The sequence below is a fragment of the Hyperoodon ampullatus genome (assembly GCF_949752795.1).
Source record: "Hyperoodon ampullatus genome assembly, chromosome: 1".
Classification (NCBI taxonomy): domain Eukaryota; kingdom Metazoa; phylum Chordata; class Mammalia; order Artiodactyla; family Ziphiidae; genus Hyperoodon; species Hyperoodon ampullatus.
The window spans coordinates 46,385,426-46,406,901 of NC_136914.1; the positions used below are offsets into that span (position 1 = coordinate 46,385,426).

At 41.8% G+C, this 21,476-nt stretch overlaps 2 protein-coding genes across 3 annotated transcripts in view; one reads left to right on the forward strand and one right to left on the reverse strand.

Annotated features, from left to right (window-relative positions):
- Positions 1–1,155: 1,155 nt before the first annotated feature.
- Positions 1,156–6,224, reverse strand: HNRNPDL (heterogeneous nuclear ribonucleoprotein D like; the record flags this gene model as incomplete). Of its 2 annotated transcripts, none has more annotated exons than XM_079704832.1 (8): positions 1,156–1,411; positions 2,567–2,659; positions 3,002–3,172; positions 3,696–3,810; positions 3,958–4,089; positions 4,579–4,740; positions 4,840–5,008; positions 5,782–6,224. In XM_079704832.1, 7 exons carry the CDS (start codon positions 6,222–6,224, stop codon positions 2,589–2,591), a joined length of 1,263 nt encoding a protein of 420 aa, XP_079560958.1. In that variant the 3' UTR covers positions 1,156–1,411; positions 2,567–2,588. The 2 variants fall into 2 exon arrangements, with proteins under 2 accessions (XP_079560958.1, XP_079560959.1); XM_079704833.1 differs by lacking the exon at positions 1,156–1,411 and adding an exon at positions 2,089–2,194.
- A 1,141-nt stretch (positions 6,225–7,365) lies between these two features.
- ENOPH1 (enolase-phosphatase 1) overlaps positions 7,366–21,476 on the forward strand; it is a gene marked incomplete at both ends in the record, with an annotated part of 31,893 nt that continues 17,782 nt past the window's right edge. Inside the window, one exon of the mRNA XM_079705540.1 lies at positions 7,366–7,449. Coding sequence (XP_079561666.1) covers positions 7,366–7,449 — 84 coding nt within the window. The remainder of the gene's footprint in view (positions 7,450–21,476) is intronic.

Consider the following 21,476-nt stretch of genomic DNA (forward strand, 5'->3'; position numbering starts at 1 on the left):
ACATGTGAACATGTATGCCAATCCTAATGGCTAACATGGAACCACAGAAACGAAAACAAAAACCTTAAATTCAGTAACTACACTGAATGTAAAATTCAAAACTTGAATTTATCCAGGACATCCTCCAAAATCTAGAGCTAAAACTTTTTTTTTTAAATGCACCAGAAGATCTGTTGTAATGACATGACTTGGTCACACTTAGATTTGCATTGACATAAGATTTAAGGGATACCTTTCCCCACTATTCCTTTTACGTTTGAACATGGATATGCTTAACTATTCAGCTCATGCACTAACTGCGCTAAAAATGATGAAACTTACTACCATGATTTTTTCTAAGAACTCACACCACGTAACAACAGTTAACACCCAATACAGCTTCCTAAAAATGCCCCAACAGAAATATTTTGTTCAGTTTGGTGCTTGCTGTGACATAATACCAAAAGAATAGTATACAATTAATTTAGTTACTCATCCACTACGTCATATATTTTAATCTAACTTTTGTTCAAACTTTAGTAACTTCATACCTGTTTGCCAAAATCCTTGTGTTAAATGCAATTACATCTGATATTCTTAAACTGTGGCTCCTATAACACAGTTCAAGTGTTTTTTCCCCTGGTTATATTTAGACAGTTTAATCAAGAAAACAAAGTTATGGTATTATGATTAGCCAAAGCTCTTTCTAGCAGACCACTGAATACAGCAAGTCATAACAAATGCCTTTCCAGAGACAAGGACAAAGCAAAAATATTTTCTATTCATAAAAGGAGCTACCAGCATGCTTTGTGCCATTAAAAAGTTACTTTTCAAAATATAACCAGAAGACTTATGGTCTACTAGAAAGCTTCCACTCATCACAACACTATAACTACGCCACAGAAACTTTCATGACAAAGTCTCCAGATATACAAAGAGAAAAGAACATTACTTAAAGGTATGTGGAAGCCTCAGTTAACAGGGAAATGAAGCCTTAGAACATAGAATACATCTAACAAAAAGAGAACAGAGTAGACACTGTAGCTGGCTATTTGTAAAGGACCACAGTTTCTCCCTATGGATCAACACTCCCTACAAAATAAACTGTGCCTTAATTATTGCTTATTTAAAATTACACTTTTACAGGGCTATTTAGTACCTGACGCAGAAAAACAATCACATAAGGAAGCATTTATTTGAGGTTTAACATGAAATCATACAAATAAAATTTGTATAAACACAAATCCACGTCGAGTCGTAACACAGATAACAAAAGACAAAGTAAAAACAAAAACTAATTGGCGGCTATATACAGTTGGACACAGTTGTGTCTTGTACACTAGAAAGTCTTTTACAAAATAATCATCTTAGATCAACAGAAGACCAATCTTCAATGTCGTCCTGCAAGATGGATTACTTTAGCAATCTCTTCCTAAAAACAAAAACAAAATGGCAATTAGATTTGTGCAACTCTGACAAGCTTTCAAAGGTCCACTTTCATGAATTGTTTTAAGTTCTCACTTTATTCTTTTCTTCAATTAAAGATCACATGCAAATTCATTGGCAAAACGCAGTTCGGGTAATTAATAAATTCACCCTGGAGTTCCCAAATGATATTAAAGTAAAATTTACTTAGAAAATCTGGGAATGCAGTCTTCCCATATTCACAGGTTGAACTGTGCTAGGTTCAAGGTCTACTAGAAACATCTCTAGTAAGCCACGTAAAATGCCATTACAAACATGAATTTCTGATAGGCTTGTATTGCAAGAAAACAAATTTCTGTGTGCATATGATCTTTAATTTGTATCCCAGATTTTAAAGTTCTTGTTTTGGTTTGTAGATTTCACTATTAGCTATAAAAAGAAAAAGCAAGCATTAAATCTTAAAGAATGAACACTTAAAATGAGGCTCCACAATTGAAATACAACACTAAACAGAAGACCAAAATGATTAAGCTGTAAAAAGGCATTTATGTACTTTAACTCCTGTAAAAAACCATTTAAGTTAAGTTTAGACACTTAATCTTCAAAAAGATTAAAAAAGAAGCCAAAGTCTGAAGTTTTCCACTTTAATCTTTACGCTGGTACATGAAGTTGGAAGAGACCATACCACAGGACAGCGTTTTCTGGTGTATGCCTTGCGCTCTGCCCGCAACGTGCGACCCCCAGAGATAGACGTGGTCAGGGTGACACACGGCCTGCAATGAAGTTCCCGCTGGCGGGTACAAACAAGGTATAATGTCAGAGTTAGAAGACAACATTCCTGTTTTCCTTAAGTTGTACCCATTTCAGTACTTTACCTGTTAATAGTTCTAAAAAAGTTTAATTATTCCTCTAGACCACCTGGTACACAAAGCAAACAGAAAAACTCTTAAGTTTTTCTGTAATACTAAAGAAAGTGAGATAAAACTTTAAAGTTAAAGATCTATAGACACTTTAGGCAAAACAGGTTCATAAAGCAAGTAAAAAATTAACAATTTAGTAAAAACAGGCTACATGATATTTTGTTTTCACTTATTTTTCATTTGTCTATTGATCTTTAAATTAAATTAGAATTTCCACTGGTGTCTTGAACTCTTATACACACCTGTTTTCTCCAACGTCCCCTTTTAGTATGGTTGGTAATTATTTTGGTGATTGCCACCCCCTCGAGATGCCTTGCCGTAAGTGCTCTGTTGGCCTATTTTGAAAAAACAAAAAATTATGCTTAGCTTTTAATGAAATGGTTTCACTGTACATTTAAAAACCATTAAATATGCAAAATCCTCCATGGCAATTAAAATAACCAGAAACTTAAAAAGTCATTATAAACTAGTCACATATCACATTCCAGAATGTTTGTAATGACTGAAGTCTCTGTATCAGTATAAGCCCCTATGACTATTAAATGTCTCAAAAATTTAACTCCAAACACTTCAAGAAATAGGAAACACCCACACACACAGAGTCTCAGAATGGGATTGTACTTTAAACACTGAATTTTAGTACCATTGGTTTATGAAATTAAGTTAAATATTCTTACCACTGTAGTCTGTATATCCCTGTCCATATCCATAGTTCCCATAGTTATACCCAGTATAATCATAGCCGCCATAGCCACTATAGTTTTGATCACCACCATAGGCACTATTGTAATTTCCATATCCTTGATCATAATAGTTATTAAATCCTTGGTTCCAGTTTTGGCCCTGACCTGAAACAATGCACAATGATTGTTAGGAAACAACTTCTGACCCCCAATCCTAACATAAAATGATGCGTTCCTGTCCCTCACTCTGCAAATCTTAAAAAGGCAGAATGGATACCTATATTGCTATCTGACCAAGAAAGTATTATTACAGTTGGCATAAAAAAGGGGGCAGAAAGTCCAATTGTGCCAGTATCAGGCTTCCTAAATTCAATGAAAAATCAGGACAAAGGAGAAGACAGTGTTTATCTTTAAAACAAGGACTCCTGCCCTAGAAAACCTATCACACCAAAGTGTTCCATGTAATCTTAATTACCTTTAATGGTGTTATTTTCCCATCAGTAATGACACTGTCAGAGTGGCCATTTTTGAAGAGGTGGAAACCAGTAAAAACAAAAGCCCACCCACTAAGCTGAGCAGTTTCCATGTTGTAACAGTTTAAATTTGGCTTCACTTTCCTATGGGCTTATTCATATTCCGCAGTTTATAGCTTACAGCATTGAGTCATTGCCCAGGAATTAAGTCTCACCTCGGCCACGACCCCTAGTACCACCTCGTCCACCAGCTGCAGCACCTCTTCCTCCTTTTTGTTGTTGCTGTTGCTGCCTATATACCTCTTTGGGTTGTGCAACTTTGATTTCACACTAAAAACAAAATTTAAAAAGCAAACAGAATTACTACCAATATTCTAATGTCAAGCCATTGTTTTTCTTCTCAAAACAGGTTGAGAAATTTCACGTTAAGAAAAAAAAAAGCATATTGTTCATTTACTATAATCAAAATGGCTTTACCTTCCCAGAACCAATTTGATGATATCTGCTTTCTAACAATTTCTTTACTGGCTCTTCGTCTGTATATGTAATAAAACAAAATCCTCTTCTCTCATTTGTTTTTGTATCCATGGGAAGTTCAATATTTTCAATCTGAAATCAAGATACACACTCAAGGTCACCCACTAATGGTAAAAAGCTACCAAGATGTTTTAGAATGCCACAAGTCCTTTTCAAGCTTCAACCTAACATGTCATTCTAACAGAGTAACTTCTGTATAAACTACTGCTTTATTATCCACATCAAACTACAGTCATCTGTTTCATCTATGGAGCATTGAGAAGGCAGAGTAAAACCTTATTTAATACCATTTCTTACCCCACTAGATGCCACTAGTTAATAAATCCAAACCCTAACCACACCAAAGCATCCATCTTTTTGCTGAATTAGTTTCCATTAGACACTAGTTTCCATTATAACACAGAAAGCACTGATTAAGGTACGGTGACTGGAAGGGACTTGAGCAATAATTTAATCCCACCCTCATCCAACCTGAGTTTGCTCTATAAGAACTGGGCCAGGGATAAACATTATATAAACATATCAAATGAAAATACACGTAAACGTAAAAGCAGAGCGCACCTCTCCAAAGGCTCCAAAATATTCTTTAATTTGTTCTTCTGAAGTATCTGGGCTCAATCCACCCACAAAAACCTTTTTAGGGGGTTCCTTCCCTTTTAAAGCTTTGGCTCTTTTAGGGTCTATCAATTTGCCATCCAGCTTGTGTTCTTTCATTTCCAAAACCTAGAAGACAGATTTATTTAATCTGACAACATACAAGAAACCCTCTGAACAATTTGCAAGAAACACACAAAAGCACCACAATGCGAAACATGTTCCTACCTTATCAACACTAGCAGCATCTTTGAAAAGCACAAATCCAAATCCTCTTGATCTTCCAGTGACTGGATCTGTTTTAATTGTGCAGTCTACAACTTCCCCAAATCGAGACAAATATTCAGTCAGATCTTTCTTGCTTGTATCCCAGCTCAAGCCTCCAATAAACATTTTACTAGAAATAAAAGTTGTTTAAGGTTAGCAGCAACTACAACGATTACTTAAATTCTTAAATTACGAAATAAAACTATAAAATAAGCATGGGGAAATACATCCTTATGTACAAATAATTTAACCCGTTTACAGACACACACGAACAAAAGACCACAAAGATCCCCAAGTTCCTCACTTATTCAAAACGGTGGACACCTTGCTCTCCTCACTGCACAATGCCAAGTTTAAACGAGGCCAACGATACACGGTAAAGATTGTTCCCGACTAGAAAATCCAACTTTCTATACTGATCCCACACAACTTAGGCTCACCGACTTCCTCAACTATCAAGCCAACGTTCCACCTAAAGAACTCATCATCACACGTACTGGGGATCTGGGTACCAGTCGCCTACAGGTTCCCAAACCAGGAGTTCCCTAAATCCTCCCCCTGAAAACTGCACGGAACCGTAACACAGACACAATGAAGAGGCAGCTGCAGCATGGGGCACAGCGAGGCCGGCCCCTCCCCCTCGGGCCCCACGCGCGCCTGCGCACTCGGGACACAGACGCCGCCGCCCTCCGCCTCCAACCCCTCCGCCCTTCCCCCACTTTCCGCGGGCCTCTAGAGTCACCGCCCCACCTCCGTCTCCTACTTTCCTCTTCCCTCCAACCTAGTGGGGCCCAGCGGGCAATCGACTTGGGGAAAGAACAGGGGCAGCGCGCGGCCCCCGAGGGACGAAGGGGCGCATGCGGAGCGCTGGGGGAGGGGGGAAAGAGGAAAAGCGTGCAGTACCCGTCATCCTGCTGATTCTTGCTCGCGTTGATCTTAGATCCCTCTGCAAATTCCTCTATGTTGCTGTACTCGTTCATGTCTTCCATAGCGGCTGAGTTGTCGGCCGGGAAGCGCTGGCGTGCAATCCGTGTCGCGACAGCAGCGGCGGCAGAACGTTGTATGGAGCTGGATTTAAAATGGCGGCGGAAGAGATCCGGGCGCCGCCTGCGCCCACCCTTTATAGCCGCCCCGCCCGCCAATCGGGAGGGCTGCTGGGCGGTGACGTGGCGCTGGGCCCGGCGCGCCCCCTGCCGGGCAGAGCTGGGAGCGAGCGAAGGGAGGAGCGGGGCGAGCTGCCGCGGCGCCCTCGGCCGCCAATGGGAGAGGCTGCGGGAGGCTAAAGTAGCGGGAGCGGAGGGGAACAATGGCGGCGGCACATGGGAAAGCCGGGGCGGGACCTCCATTGCGGCCCTTCCGCTGAGGAGCGAGGTTGCGGGTGAAGGGACGCGGGCTTGGGAAAAGAGCGTCAGAAGAGAAAAACGAAGGGGCGAAAAGTCCTGGGTCAAAAATCCCGAGCAGCGTCACAGCCCCTCTTGCCTTGAGAGCCTTTGTCTCTGGCGTCCGGTCCAGCCCACTCCCAGCAAAGAGCCGTCAACCCCGCCTTTTTCCGCCCTCGGTCCCCCAGTGCGGAGCTGCCGTTATCGATTGGCACCGGGGCCGCGCTGCTCCGGAAAAAGGCGGACTGCGCCCAACGCCGGTGGCTGAGGCGGCGAGCGCGCCCTGCCGTTCGTCGCGCGCACGCGTGTTTTGTCCTCGAGCTGGCTGGAAGCAGCCGAACAGGAAGCGGGCGCGCGTTGGCCCCTCCGGACAGCGGCGCGGCGCGGGCGCCTCTTCCGCTGCCGCTACAGGCGCGCGGGCCGAGGGGGCGCGGCGGGCCTCCCTAGCCAATCGGCCGGAATCGCGGCCAACGCAGTCAGGCTGACCGGGATCCAAACGGCCTCTTTCGCTGGCTGACGGGAGGAGGGGCGCGGGCCCGGTCGGATTACTGTAAAAATGCAAAAGCGGAGGCAGTGGGCGGGGAGGGGGCTAGGTGCCGTAGAGGGCAAGGGGCACTCACATCCCCGGCGCGCCACTCGCGGGGCTCCCGTCTGCACGTGCCCCAGGCCTCTCCCGCTCGCTCAACCAGCCTGCGGAGAGCGCGCGCCCGCGCACCGGGCTCCCGCGTTCGTTTCTTTGTTCCCGCCCACGCGAGGCCCACTTTGACGGATCGGGTTAGAGGCCCTCTAGCGGCCAATCGACGTCGGTGCCATTACCTCTCCCCGCCCCATCGGAACCTCGTGAAGACCGCCCCTTTTCCCTGCCCACGTGGTCTAGGCCTCTAGGCCCGGGCAGCTTGCGAGTTCAAGGTCCCTGTGCTGCCGGTTTCTCTATTTTCAGGGGCGCCGACGTGTCCTTTCCGCCTCGTGCGTCAGGCCGCTCGCAGTTGTGCGCTCCGGGACTCTTTTCGGGGCTGTCGGAAGCCCAGCAGGTTGCTGGGCGCAGCCGGCACGGCCCTCCGCCCTCCCTACCAGTAGGCCGATTCTCGTAGTAGCAGCCGGTGGGGAAATGGTTGTGCTTTCGGTGCCCGCCGAAGTCACTGTGATCCTGTTAGATATCGAAGGTACCACAACCCCGATTGCTTTCGTGAAGGTGAGGGGCGGAAGGGAGCGGGGAAGTTACTTGTGCTTTAAAACAAAAATTTTAAACTATTGCAGACCTTGCACTAGAGACACGAGGCGTGGGAGAAACGGTGTGGCTTTGCAGCGGCTCTGGGATGGGAGGAGGTAGTCTGCGACGGATGGCGGGGATGCTTTTCCTCACCATCTTCACCTTCCCGCGTCCCTACCCTCGGTTATTTGCAGGTGGGAAGGGATGGAGGTGGTGGTGAAGAAGGGCCGAGGAGGGCAGGTCCGCCGCGGCAAGGTGAAACGTTGTGGGCGCCGCCCGCCGGCAGGTGTGCGCCCCGTGGCCCCGCTGGTGAGCTTCCGCCTTGTGCCGGGTTGGACCTGGCGAGGCGGCGGCCGCGATCTAGTGGCCCTTGAGGCGTCAAGTCTCGTAAACTGGGAAGGCTGGAGGCTGAAGATGACTTTTCAGGTACCCCTGGTGATAGGCGGTAATGGTTGCTCTTGGCCCTTTTCCACTCCTGCTCTTAGTGGCCGAAATGCACACTGTATGTTACTGGACTAGGCTAGCAAACGTCTAGATTCCGTTCATTTTCTTCGAAAAACTATGGAAGCTTAAAGTTCTTAGCAAAAGCTTTCCTCCTAGGATGTCAGTGCTAACCAACACTTGTCTACACCTAGTTCACAAACTTACAACTTTGCATTAGAGCGGGTTCCTTTTTTATATGTATTGTATTTGCCAGGATAGTAAATATCAAATATTAATATAATTTTTTAAAGAATTCCTCGGGCCTGGTCTTCTCTTTATTTGACTTCTAGAGGTTTAAGATAAAAGTATTCACTAGAAGTGCTTGCGTGCAGTAATAACCGAGAAAGGAGGGAAAGTACAAAGTAGGAAAAATAATAACTGCTTTCTTGTAGCTTTCAAAGAAAAAAAGGATTCCTCATCTTTGTGGTTTATAGTTTACAAGTCACGGTCTCCATTCTGGCTTTCTCTTGCTTGCCACTGTTATCAGGAGACCAGGGATAATGACAGGACAGGTAGTTGTTATATGGCATATGTAGCGTTCTTGGAAAGTTGATTTAGGGAGTAAGATACCTCATGTAAATCAGTTTTGTAACAAAACATGTGTCTCTTTCACCTTTTTTACCCACTATGTCTTCTGTAAGATGACATGAGCCACTTCTTGGAATCTTTGTTTATGAAAGACTTATACTGAGATCTTTCTGAGAATAAAAATGCCATGATGATCTAAATAGATTTTTTTGTTTTTGTTTTGTTTCTTTGTTTTTTTTTTTGCTTTTTGCTTTTGGCCGCGCTGTGCAGCTTGCGGAATCTTAGTTCCCCGACCAGGGATCGAACCCAGGTCCCTGCAGTGGAAGCCTGGAGCCCTAACCACTGGACCGCCAGGGAATTCCCAAATAGATTTTTTTGGGATTTGACACCAGACTGCCAGAAAATGATTCGGGGGTCTTGTTTAAAGGGTAGTTTCTTGTGCCTTGTTCTATAATCTGTTATTATTTTTTATTAATATTAATCTATTACAATATAATCATCTGTTAGTTTGTTATACATTAATTTATCAAAACCAGTGTTTCTAAAAGTATGTTCAGAAGAACATTAGGTTTGTGTGGCTGTTTATAGTAATTATGCAGAAAAGGTTTCCATTATTAAATCCACTTTGGGGGAATGTTCTATATGTATTCAACCAGGTTTTTTTTATTGCACACCACCTCAGAGCCTTTATATACTGTACACACTTGCACACACACACGCATTGTGAGCCTTCAAGAGACTAGCGTGTCACAAATTTACTTGAACCAGAAAAACTTTTAGCAGAATATCTCTATCTTTTTGAACACCTTTTAAAGAGATTCCAAGTTATATCCTTCTTGGGCCTCTGAGCGTGGAGCTGGGAATTGGGAGATGTTTGTTCTACTTGGGCTTTATTAGTCACATTAGGTGTGTGAACTTGCAGCCCTCCTTCCTGTGGAATGGTGTAAGGAAACATTGAGTAATGTATACCTGCAGCTTGTATACTTGACTCATCCTCAAAAACTTGGTGAGGTGTGTGTACTCTTTGCATTTTACTGATAGGAAACTAAGGCTCTGAAAAATTGAACAGTATGCCTGGGATTTAAAACCAAATTGTCTGACTCAACAACTCTTACTCTTTCCGTTATTGCACTCGATCTCTGAAATGGGAACCACAGTGCTCGTTCCATTTTCTTTGCCTGGCCTTGTGGGTGTTAAATGACACAGCTGGTATGAGAGCACTTTAATCAGCAAGAAGTACCATAAAAGTATATGGCAGCAAATTTCAATATACACCACCTCTAGGTGGTAGGTATAAGAGTGAGCCCTTGGAACAGAATAACTATAGTTGAGTCTCACTTTATCTGGGCGGTTGCTTCTACAGTCAGCGTACACTGTGAAAGTTGAGTATTTTCAAAAATTGCCCTTGAACTACCCTTAGGAAGTCAGTTCTCTTTGGAGATTGATTCCGTCTTTCAGTAAGTCATATGCAGCCATTTTTCCTTCAGGGTTGAAACGTATCCCTGCTTCTTCCTTTGAGTATCAGAGGAAGTTGGTTTGGGATTAGGTGATGTAGATGAAAAATATACTGTGTCAAACTGTAGCCTCACAATGAACCATTCATGCTGTAAGAGACACTGAGGAACTGAGAGACTGTCCAAGGGAACAGAACACCTTCATTGAGTAGAATGGCAGACAGATTGCCAGCACTGGTTATGGTTTTTTTTTTTCCCTTTCTCTCTTTCTCTATCTCTCTCTCTTTTTTTTTTTGCTGAGCACTTAGAGTTGAATGTGTATATGATGCAACTTAACTATATAAGATGACACTAACAGTCCTGGATATCTTATGGGATACCATAGAATCCTCCCAGATTGGGTGCTCTGAGGACAGGCTGTTGCTCCATCAGGGCATGCCTTCAGCCTTTGGGCTCCGGGCAACAATAAACAATGTTTTTATTTCCTGCTATTATGTCTTATTTTCTTTGGTCAAATTTCTAGAGAGGGAAGGGTTCCTAGCTTGGATCATCTAATCAATGTCACAACCAGCTAGTTAATTTCTCATATGAATCACCTGATGCCTGGAGGGATGTCTTGTGAGGATCATCACAATATGTTGGGGACAGAGCAGCAATAGATGGTTCCCAGTGCATGTGAGTCCTCAAAGCCACCAGCCCACTGCAGGACGTGTGCTTCTGGAGTTTCTTTTCTTTTCAAGCGCTAACTTTGATTCTCTGCAGTGGTGATCTCCCAACATTTTTTGGTCATGTACATCATCAGCAGAATTGGAGCAGGCACTACCAATAGAATTTATTGTGTACACGTATTACTGTAGTATTATTAAGTTGTAAAGTAAATTGGAATTTAAAGATGAGATTTAAATAATAAGTGTAAATGAATATTATTGTATTCACTTCCCTTCTCCCCTTGAATCATCTTGCACGCACCTCACAGAGCCACTGCTTGATCTTTGTCCGTGTGATGTAATATTCATTTTCTGACTTTGTGCCTTGTATTATTCCAGTGTTTTTAGTCTGTAAGCTATGAAATAACACCATTACCAGTCCTTGTGGTTATCCTGTCAAGAACCTTCAACTATTGTTTTTGAGTTGGAGAAAATGGTGTCTTGTTTCTGAAAATGCTCTGTAATTTGGTGCCTTTCCTGCCATTACATGTCAAGTTAGTACATGTAACAACAGTTGCGGCAGTTATGTTCTGTGAAGTTTCTGTGAAGTTACTGTGAACACCATCTTAGCAAACACTGAATCATTGCCCCTAGAGAAAATGCAGGGTTTGGTTCCTGTGAGCCTCTGGTCACAGCATATTTGTCAACTGATCAGTACATAACCTTGTTTTATGTGTGTTTCTGTTTGCCTTATTTAATGTATATCGTTGATCCATTAACATTGAACTCACTGCCAGTAGTGCTATAGCTTATGCTTCAGCGAAGCTTATGTAACACATTTGTTTTCTCTTGTAAGGCAGCTTTCTTGCCTTTAGGAACACTAGATAGCACTTTGCTTGGGGACCATTTTAAACTGCACACTCACCAACAAAAAGCACAAAATGCAAAAAATGTGGCGCTAAGTAGACCTTGAAAAGGATACTTGTTTAAAATATGAGAGGTGAAATAAGGCAAAGCATCACATACTGGGAACGTGTGCATCTGGTTTTTCACAATTTTAGCTGTTCTGCTCATGTATGTACCTGTCCTCAAAAAGTTGGGAAAGTGCAGTGAGTAATGATTTTGGGGTTACAAATAAGTTTTAGTGAGTAGGAGAATTTGAAAATACAGAATCTTTAAATAATGAGGATTGGCTTCGTAGAGTAGTATTTATAAGGATGGGCTTGGAGACTGCAAGTCTTGATTAGCATTCTGGCTCTTCCCTAAATGATTTATGGCAAGTTAGTTAATGTCTCTGAGTCTAGGTACATATTCCCTCAACTGTACTTTGGGGATATCAACCTCATAAGGCTACTGTGAACATTTAATGAATGTTTAGCCCTTGAAAAAACTTTATAAAAATAAATATATTTCCATCAATATTTCATCCACCGTCTCAACAAATCTTGTCAGGGAGTAGTGGGCAGGGGTACTAGCAGGGGTGGGGGCATGTTTTTCACTTATGCCTTAGGAAAACTTTTTGTGCTTGGTAATCAAATCTTTGTAATAATTAAGAACCTCTCATTAACTGAAAGTATGAATCTGATTAGAATATTTGTCCCTAAAATATAGTAAGTGGGTCATGGTGAGTACCCTTGCCAATGGCTCTTTGTATCTGTGCTTCTCAGACTTGAATGTGTTTACAAATCATCTAGAGATCTGTCTAAAATGTAATTTCTGATTCAGAAGATCTGGAATGGAACTTTTTTTTCATTTTTAATGACATTTATTGTTTTCTTTCTAATTTTACAAGCAATATATGTTCATTGCAGACAATGAGAAATACATAAAAGCATAAAGTAAAAATTAACAATCACCCATAATCTCCACCCCCCTGAGATAACCATTGTTTGCATTTTGATGCATTTCCTCCCAGTGTCTACATATTTTTTTTAATGGAAGTATAATTGACCTACAATATTATGTTAGTGCCAGGTGCACAACATAGTGATTAGATATTTCTATACATTACAAAATGATCACCGTGATATGTCTAGTTACCATCTGTCATCATACAAAGGTATTACAATATAATTGACTATATTCCTCATGCTAAACGTTTCATCCTCATTTATTTTGTAACTGGAAGTTTGTACCTTTTTTTTTTTTTTTTTTGCGGTACGTGGGCCTCTCACTGTTGTGGCCTCTCCCGTTGCGGAGCACAGGCTCCGGACGCGCAGGCTCAGCGGCCATGGCTCACGGGCCCAGCCGCTCCGTGGCATGTGGGATCTTCCTGGACCGGGGCACGAACCCGTGTCCCCTGCATCGGCAGGCGGACTCTCAACCACTGCGGCACCAGGGAAGCCCTGGAAGTTTGTACCTCTTAATCTCCCTCACCTATTTCACTAATCCCCCAACTCCCTCCCCTCTGGCAACCACCTATTTCTTCTCTGTATCTATGACTCTGTTCTGTTTTGTTATGTTTGTTCATTTGTTTTTTAGATATGTGAAATCAGATGGGATTTGTCTTTCTCTGCCTGACTTACTTCATTTAGCATAATACCCTCTAGGTCCATTCATTTCACAAATGGCAAGATTTCCTTCTTTTTTATGGCTGAATAATGTGGAACAGAACTTGATGCTGAATTTCGAACAGGTTCCCAGGTGATACTGTGGTCCATGGACTGAACTCTGTAGTTAGGCTTTGTTTTTTTTCTTAATAAATCTATTTTATTTATTTATGTATTGGCTGTGTTGGGTCTTCGTTGCTGCACATGGGCTTTCTCTAGTTGTGGCGAGCGGGGGCTACTCTTTGTTGCGGTGCACAGGCTTCTCATTGTGGTGGCTTCTCGTTGCAGAGCATGGGCTCTAGGCACATGGGCTTCAGTAGTTGTGGCACGTGGGCTCAGTAGTTGTGGGTCTCGGGCTCTGGAGTGCATGCTCAGTAGTTGTGGCGCACGGGCTTAGTTGCTCCGCGGCATGTGGGATCTTCCCAGACCAGGGATTGAACCCATGTCCCCTGCATTGGCAGGCGGATTCTTAACCACTGTGCCATCAGGGGAGTCCCTGTAGTTAGGCTTTATACAAATTCGTAAGTTCTACCTGTGCCGAGGTCTGTTAGCGCTCCTCTTTTCCAGTGGCTCAGAGGAGGTGATAGAGCAGACCAAAGGTGTAGGTGAATTAGGGGAGGTCTGTCATCATTAACAGAACCAAAACCTCTCAAAAGTCAAGTAAATTGATAAAGGAGAGCAAGATGATGAAATAAGCTGGTAGACAACAAAGCATTAAGCAAGTGGCCACTTCCCCAGCTTTTGCAAATTGTCTTCCAGAAGCTGAACTGTAAAAACAACTTTCTTAATAATAGAAATAGAAAGGAGTTATGTGTACTTATAGGGAAGCAGGATAATAGGCCTGAAAATTCCTGACAGATCTCCAAAATTCCTCTGCGGCTCCCTCTTCTCCCTCACTACCACCATCTTATGTCGTTTTCTAGATAATTTGTTAGTAGAAACATTTCACTGAATGTCTGTACAACAGGGACCTGAAGATTAAGGCTTTAAGTGTCCTGGCAGATGGGCGGGTGAGTAATGCCTTGCTTTAACCTGCTGTATTAGTTCCTGTGGCTGCTGTAACTAATTGCCATGAGTTTAGTGGTTTAAAACAGTACAGATTTATCATCTTACAGTTCTGGAGGGTCACAACTCTGAAATAGGTCTCAGTGAGCTAAAAGGAAGGTGTTGGCATGGTGTGTCCCTTCTGGAGACTAGGGGAAAACCTCTTCCTTGCTTTTCCAGCTTCTAGAGGCTACCCACATTCCCTGGTTCTTGGGCCCTTCCTCTGTCTTTTTTTTTTGGCTCACGGGCCCAGCCGCTCCGCGGCATGTGAGATCTTCCCGGACCGGGGCACGAACCCGTGTCCCCTGCATCGGCAGGCAGACTCTCAACCACTGCGCCACCAGGGAAGCCCCCTTCCTCTGTCTTTAAAGCCAGCAGTGTAGCATCTTCAGATTGATCCTTCACTCTCTGACTTTGACACTCCTACTTCCCTCTTTCACTTGCAAGGACTTTGATTATATCAGGCCCAACCAGATAATCCAGGGTAATCTCCCCATCTTGAGATCCTTAATTTAAATCATGTCTGCAAAGCCCCTTTTGCCGAGTAAAGTAACATAGTCATAGGTTTTGGGGATTAGGAACATGTACATTTGACGGTAGGGGGCAGTTTCCTCTCTACCACACTTGGCTAGCACCAGCATTTCTGACTAATAGATCCCTTTACAGGTTCTTGGCTACATCAGAGTTCGGCTTTATAGTAGCTCCAATTTTGTTTTGAAATTTATTATTTATGGTACTGGATAGGATCTATAAATTTTTTTTAAAATTGACAGTTTTTTTTTTTTTTTTTAAGATTGTGTTTCTCTTAAGGATTGTGGTGGTGTGGAGGTTGGTAAAGACTGTTTAAGGGACTGGAGTTTTACTTTAAAGAACAAGATATTTGGCAAGGTTCGAACAAGACTAAGGGAAAAGAAGAGATCTCAAACTGAACGTTCTGTGTTAGAAAATATGAATTAAGCAGACAAATCCTTGATCCTATAAATAATATTTATTTGAAGTAGCAGATACTCATTTAATTGAAAATCAAAATGATAAAGATATTGATTCAATTAACAGCAGAATCATGTTTGTATGCTTTTCTGAGGTTTGTTTAATGAATTTCTTTGGAATATCTTGATATTTTATGTTAAAGCACTTTTAGAAATAGCTAATACATTCTTGATTGTTTAACAATACTTGTAATTTACTCTTTTACGTTCCCTTATATTCTAACGATATATTTTGGAAGATAATAATCAGGAAATGTTGAAATTAACATTTTTTTCTCATGAAAACGGTTATGTTAATTTTATGGTCTTTCTAAGAAGAGAGCTTGTGTTGTTTGATAGTATCTCCCAACTTTAGTTAAATATCCATTTGGTTAAGTTTTATCATTCTGCTCTCAATATGAAACTGCTAGAAGACTACCCACAAGGGACAGCAACCAGGCGCTTGCTTCCACCAGTGCTGTTTATTATTGATGCTTGTAACTGTAATTGTGTCATTTTCCCTGGCTTCATTCAGTCTCGGGATTTAGGCTTTTTCATCTTCAAGAATGGGGTAGTAGGATCTGTCATGCTTATAAGGTAGTGATGAAGATTAAGATAGAGTGCAAAGACCTTTGAAAAATATAAAGCCCCATAGAAACACTGATTATAATGCAGGAAATATCAGACTGTTTGGTGGAGACAGAAAGTGCTTATGAAGGGTCAGTGTGGAAAAGGGGGAACTAACATTTACTGAAACCCGCTGTGATTACCTCCGTCTCTCTCCTTATGGCCCTGGCCAGAAATAAGTTAAGAGTGAGATGCAGAACTTGGCTAACCTCAGAGAACTTGAGGAGGCACTGGAATGGCAGGACTGCCTTGATAAGTAGCTGTTGATGGGTTGATTAACATTCCCCAAACCTTCCCAGTTGCTCAGGATTCCTAAAGGGAGATATACCCATGGTGGTATGTGAGAGGAATTTTGTTGATTCAACTTGAGACAAAGGGAGGAGCCTTTGGACAATCACTGTATTGGGTCTGAGTATATCATGAGGTGGATTAGAAAACACCTCCGGCCTTAATTTCTGGTCTCTTATTCGTCTACCGCCTTTTGTATCATGGCACGTGCATAATCTTTCCAGCCTAATCAATCTTCCCTTCTTTTCCCTCACATTTATTTGAATACCTATCATGTGCCAGGCTCTGCTAGGCAACCAAAATCTTTAAAGATGCTGCTGCCACCCTTAAGGAACCTAGTAAGGAAGACAGGAACATTAACAGGTTGTCTTTGCACCATCAGAATCCTTTGTGGTTTCCTGTTGGCTCAAAGATAGTTTCAACTCCTCAACTTCAGTGAATTGGGTTTTCCAACTTTCTATTCCTCTATTTCTTTACACTTTTTTTTTATAGCTGAACATGCACATTTGGGTCATGCCACACTTTCATGCCACCACCATTCCTCCAGCTTGGGATGTCATACTTTTTCCTCTCCAAGTGCAAGTTGGTTCCATGTACTTATTAATTTAAAACATATTTATCACGTTAGGTTATGGGAATACACAGGTAAGACCTGCTTCTGCTTTCAAAGGACTTCTGTTTAAGCAGGAATTTCAAAATCCTCTCTCTCCCTCCTTTGCAGGGCCATGTATTTGCCACTGTAGCAGATGCTGCCTTGTGGTGGTGTCTGTGTGTGCTGTCTTCCAGCAATGCTGAGAGAGCTCCTTAAGGGCAGAAAGCAGAGCCTGGCATAGTGATTGCACATAAGGCATTCAGCAAATGCTTGTTGATGGTGATATGATGCATTCCAGAATGGGCCTGGGAGGGGCTGGTATTGCTTCTCCCACTTCTGCTATCCTTGCTATTTCAGATTTCCTCAAGGTGATACTTTATCTTATTTGCACAGTATGCAATTTAACTGATGTATTTCTAGAGTCTCATTAGAATATTCATTGACCCAAGATTTCTAAAACCTCTTAGTTTTAGAGAAAGAGTCAGTTAACAATGGATATTAAAAACCATAAAAAAATTTTGATTGGGCTTCCCTGGTGGCGCAGTGGTTGAGAGTCCGCCTGCCGATGCAGGGGACACGGGTTCGTGCCCCGGTCTGGGAAGATCCCACATGCCGCGGAGCGGCTGGGCCCGTGAGCCATGGCCGTTGAGCCTGCGCGTCCGGAGCCTGTGCTCCGCAACAGGAGAGGCCACAACAGTGAAAAGCCCACATACGAAAAAAAAAAAAAAATTTTGATTAACAATTAAAGTATTTAAAGAGCTAAATACGTTATTCTGTGGAAACTTCTATCAGTTAATGTGAGGATAGAGGGAAGTGTTTTTTCCCCAAAATTTTTCCTCAGAAATTAATTCACACTTGTTATGAATTGCAAACATTACAGAAGAGTATAGTGTAGAGAATGAATGCCCTTTCTGCTCCTACCACCCAGCAATAGTCATTAAGAGTTTGGTGAACATTCCTCCTGATTTTTCTCCCTATGCATACAGTAAAGTCACTTAGATCCTTGGAAGAAATGTAGTCACATTGACCCCCAAAAAGGTACCAATTCTAATAAATAACCCCTGTTTTGAAAATACATAGATAAGCCTTTATCTTGCTCAGGTAAACTTTTAAAGGATATCCTGTGTTTACCTCTGAAAAGTCCTACCTTGTCTGATGGTTCTTAAAATTTTTCATCCTTACAGCTCACCCCATGTCACCCCTTCACTAAAAAAAAAAAAAAAAAAAGTATTCTTTTTACAGTAAAAGCTTATTTTTGTATAAAACTTTAGATTTTCACATTTATTAACTCACTTAATTTTCAAAATTGGTTTTGGTGGAGGTAGGGGTCATAAGAGGGGTGGAAGCCAAGCCACCCTGACCCTCTTGCACCTGGTTCTCCATCACCTTTCTGCATTGTGTGGAAAGTTAGTAGCTCTGTCCTCAGAGGCCCTACTGGAAACTCATTGGACCCTTCCCAGGGGACTCCATTTCAGAAGCATGGATTTCTTTTCAAACAGAATTCTTTAATACAAAAAAGGGTTCTTTGTCTTCTGGGTATGTACGTGAGCGGTTCATTTCTTAACTTGGTTTTCTTTTCAATGATTCATTATGTGACCTTCTAACAAGTTCCTTTTCTTAAGTCTAAAAAGTGTGGAGCTGATACCCTTTACTGAGTAGAGAGAGACTAGCACATGTGGTTTGGAAACTAGTGGTAATCCTGGCAGTGGGGCCTGAGTAGGTCTTCAGAGAGGAGCTCGTGGTTAGATCGGTGTTTGGCAGCTAACCTGTTGTGCTCTGAGAGGCTGGCTGACTCCTGCCCCGGGCCTTGTGTGGGTCCAGTAAGCTAATTAGATCCCTTCTCCTGGGATGATCGGGTTCTGGGGATCTGACTCTTCAAACTAAAAAAAAAGACCTGTTTGATAAACTATAACCATAGTTTCTTAATTTATACTTAGCCTTTATGTGCCTCTGTGAAATGGAGGAAATAAGGGCACTTGTTTCATAGAGCTATTATGAGGATTGAAATGACATAATTCAGGCCATTCATTAATCAATTCATTGAGTAAATTTGGAGTGCCTTGGGAACAGTGGCAGATGGTGAGAAGTGATAAGATTATGGATGTTTTTTATGTAGGTAGGGCTGACTCATTTGCTGATGAATTGGTTGGATGTGGCATGTGAGAGAAGAAGGAGTCAAACACGACTCTAAGGCTTTTGGCCTGAGCATCTTGGCAGCATGGAGCTGCCACTTACTGAGATGGGGGAGATGTGGGAGTAGGATTAAGGGATAGAAGCAAAAGTTGAGTTTCAGACATCCAAGTGGAGATCTGGGGTAGGCAGCTGGAAAAAATCAAGTCTGGAGTTCAGGGGAAGAGGTCCAGGCTAAAGCTATGGATTTGGGGGTCATCAGCAACAGATGGTATTTAAAATCATGGATTAGATGAGATCACTAAGGATTCACTGTAGAATGAGAAGTGCCTGGAATAGTGAGGGCTTAGTCAGTGTTGGCAGTTATTCCCACTATTACTACGATTACTCATATTATTCCTACTTATTAGAACTGTTACAGAACTGCCAGGTGAACCAAAATCTCTCATTCTTTTTAGTACAAATCTCTTTGAGAAAAGTGGTATTAGAAGTTTCTGTAGAGAATATAATATCAGCATCCAGGGATTTGGGTGATCCTAATGAGTTGTGCTCCCCGAAGTCATTCACCCACAGAGCTGGATAGGCTCAGGCATTAGAATTCAATAGACCTGGGTTTGAGTCTTGGCTTTACTTTGTACCAGCAGTGAAACCTTTTTTGTTTTTTTGTTTTTTTGGACAATAAAATGATTTTATTTTATCAAGCAATATTCTGTTAAAATAAAACAGCATTCAAGGAATTTAATGTAACCCAGTAACATACTTCATATTAGCATTCATCCTCAATATTAAAACGTGGCATTATTATACAGTCTTCAAATATACATCATAGTCACTTAATCTGTCATGTCTTATTAGAATCTGCTTTCAAAAATGGTGTTGTTCCTAATTGGAAATATAATATTGATTATACGATGATAAAATAAGCCAGCTGTAGTGGGCTGAATGATAGCCCTCCAAAAGATATCCATTTCCTAATCCCTGGAACCTATGAATGTTAACTTACTGGAAAAAAGGAGTGTTGACAGAGATGGAGAAATAACCCTTGATTATCTGGTGAGCCCTAAGTTCAATGCCAAGTGTCCTATAAGAGACACAGGGAAGATAGATGCACAGAGAAGGAGGAGGCAGTGTGAGCACAAAGTCAGAGATCGGAGCGATGCAGCTACAAGACCAGAAAACGGAAGCGGCAAGGAATGGAACCTCTCCTAGAGTCTTTAAAGGGAATCAGGCCCTGTCAACATTATGATTTCAGATTTTTGGCCCCCAGAACTGCAAGAGAATAAACATCTGTTGTTTTCAGCCTCACAGTTTGAAGTCATTTGTTACAGCAGCCATAAGAAACTAATACAACACTATTTAAGAGGTGCTTTTTTCAAGTTGAATTATTTTTAAACAATATGAATGATAAATAAGAACTTTAAAGAGATCTCCTTTCTTTTTTCATGGGCAAACCACATACATTTATTTCATTGGATTTTAGATTTTTGATTTTTCAGATCAGCCTCTTCTATTAAATAGCATCATGATTAAAAAAGTATAATAGATTAAATTAAATTAATTAATTAATAATTTTGGCTGCGCTGGGTCTTTGTTGCGGCGTGCGGGCTTAGTTGCGGTACGTGAGATCTTAGTTCCCCAACCTGGGATCGAACCTGGGCCCCCTGAATCAGGGGCATGGAGTCTTGACCACTGTACCACCAGGGAAGTCCCAAGAATTGTGATTTGTTCTTACGATCCATCAAGCTACTTGATTTTCCTTTGCTTTTTTAAAAAATTAATTAATTAATTTTTGGCTGCGTTGGGTCTTCGTTGCTGCGCGCGGGCTTTCTCTAGTTGCGGTGAGCACGGGCCATTGCGGTGGCTTCTCTTGTTGTGGAGCACAGGCTCTAGGCACACGGGCTTCAGTAGTTGTGGTGTGTGGGCTCAGTAGTTGCGGCTCACTGGCTTTGTTGCTCCGTGGCATGTGGGATCTTCCCAGACCAGGGATCGAACCCATGTCCCCTGCATTGGCAGGTGGATTCTTAATCACTGTGCCACCAGGGAAGTCCGTTCCTTTGCTTTTTATCCTTTGAGATTAATACGGAAATAATAGCCCACCAATATTGCCTTTGTGTTGTTTAATTTTCTGGCTGGAAAAATATTAATTTCTCAAATACTGTAAATCATTTGCACCGTGTGGTTCCTTTGGAAGCCTTTTAAAATAGTTTCTTTAAATAGCAGTAGTATTACCCATTACTTTTTTATTACTCATTTTCTTCAAAGGAGACTGGAGTAAATATTATAGCAACAATTTTATTTTTATTGATTCTATGACATTTTCATTAAAACAGCCACTTGACCATAAAGCAGATCCATATTTGGACTTCTGAACATTTATGAGGCAACTTCTTTAATTAGATCATCAGAAATATTGTAGCACTAATGGAGCTTTTTCAGAATGCTGTCGTTGAGCTGTGTAGAATAATAAATTTCTGCTTGCAGAGTATCCCATCTAACATTTAGTGGAATTTAATCATAGTCCCCTGAAAGACAAGTACTCTCATTTAGTTCTGTAGCCTTTTGTTATATGTACTACTGTAACAACCCCGTAGGTGACTGGTGAACTAAAAATATTTACACGCTTATAGAATCCTGGGTTTATTGTAGCATTTTTATATACTATAGAATTCTGAAATTATCTATAAATGGATTATAACTAT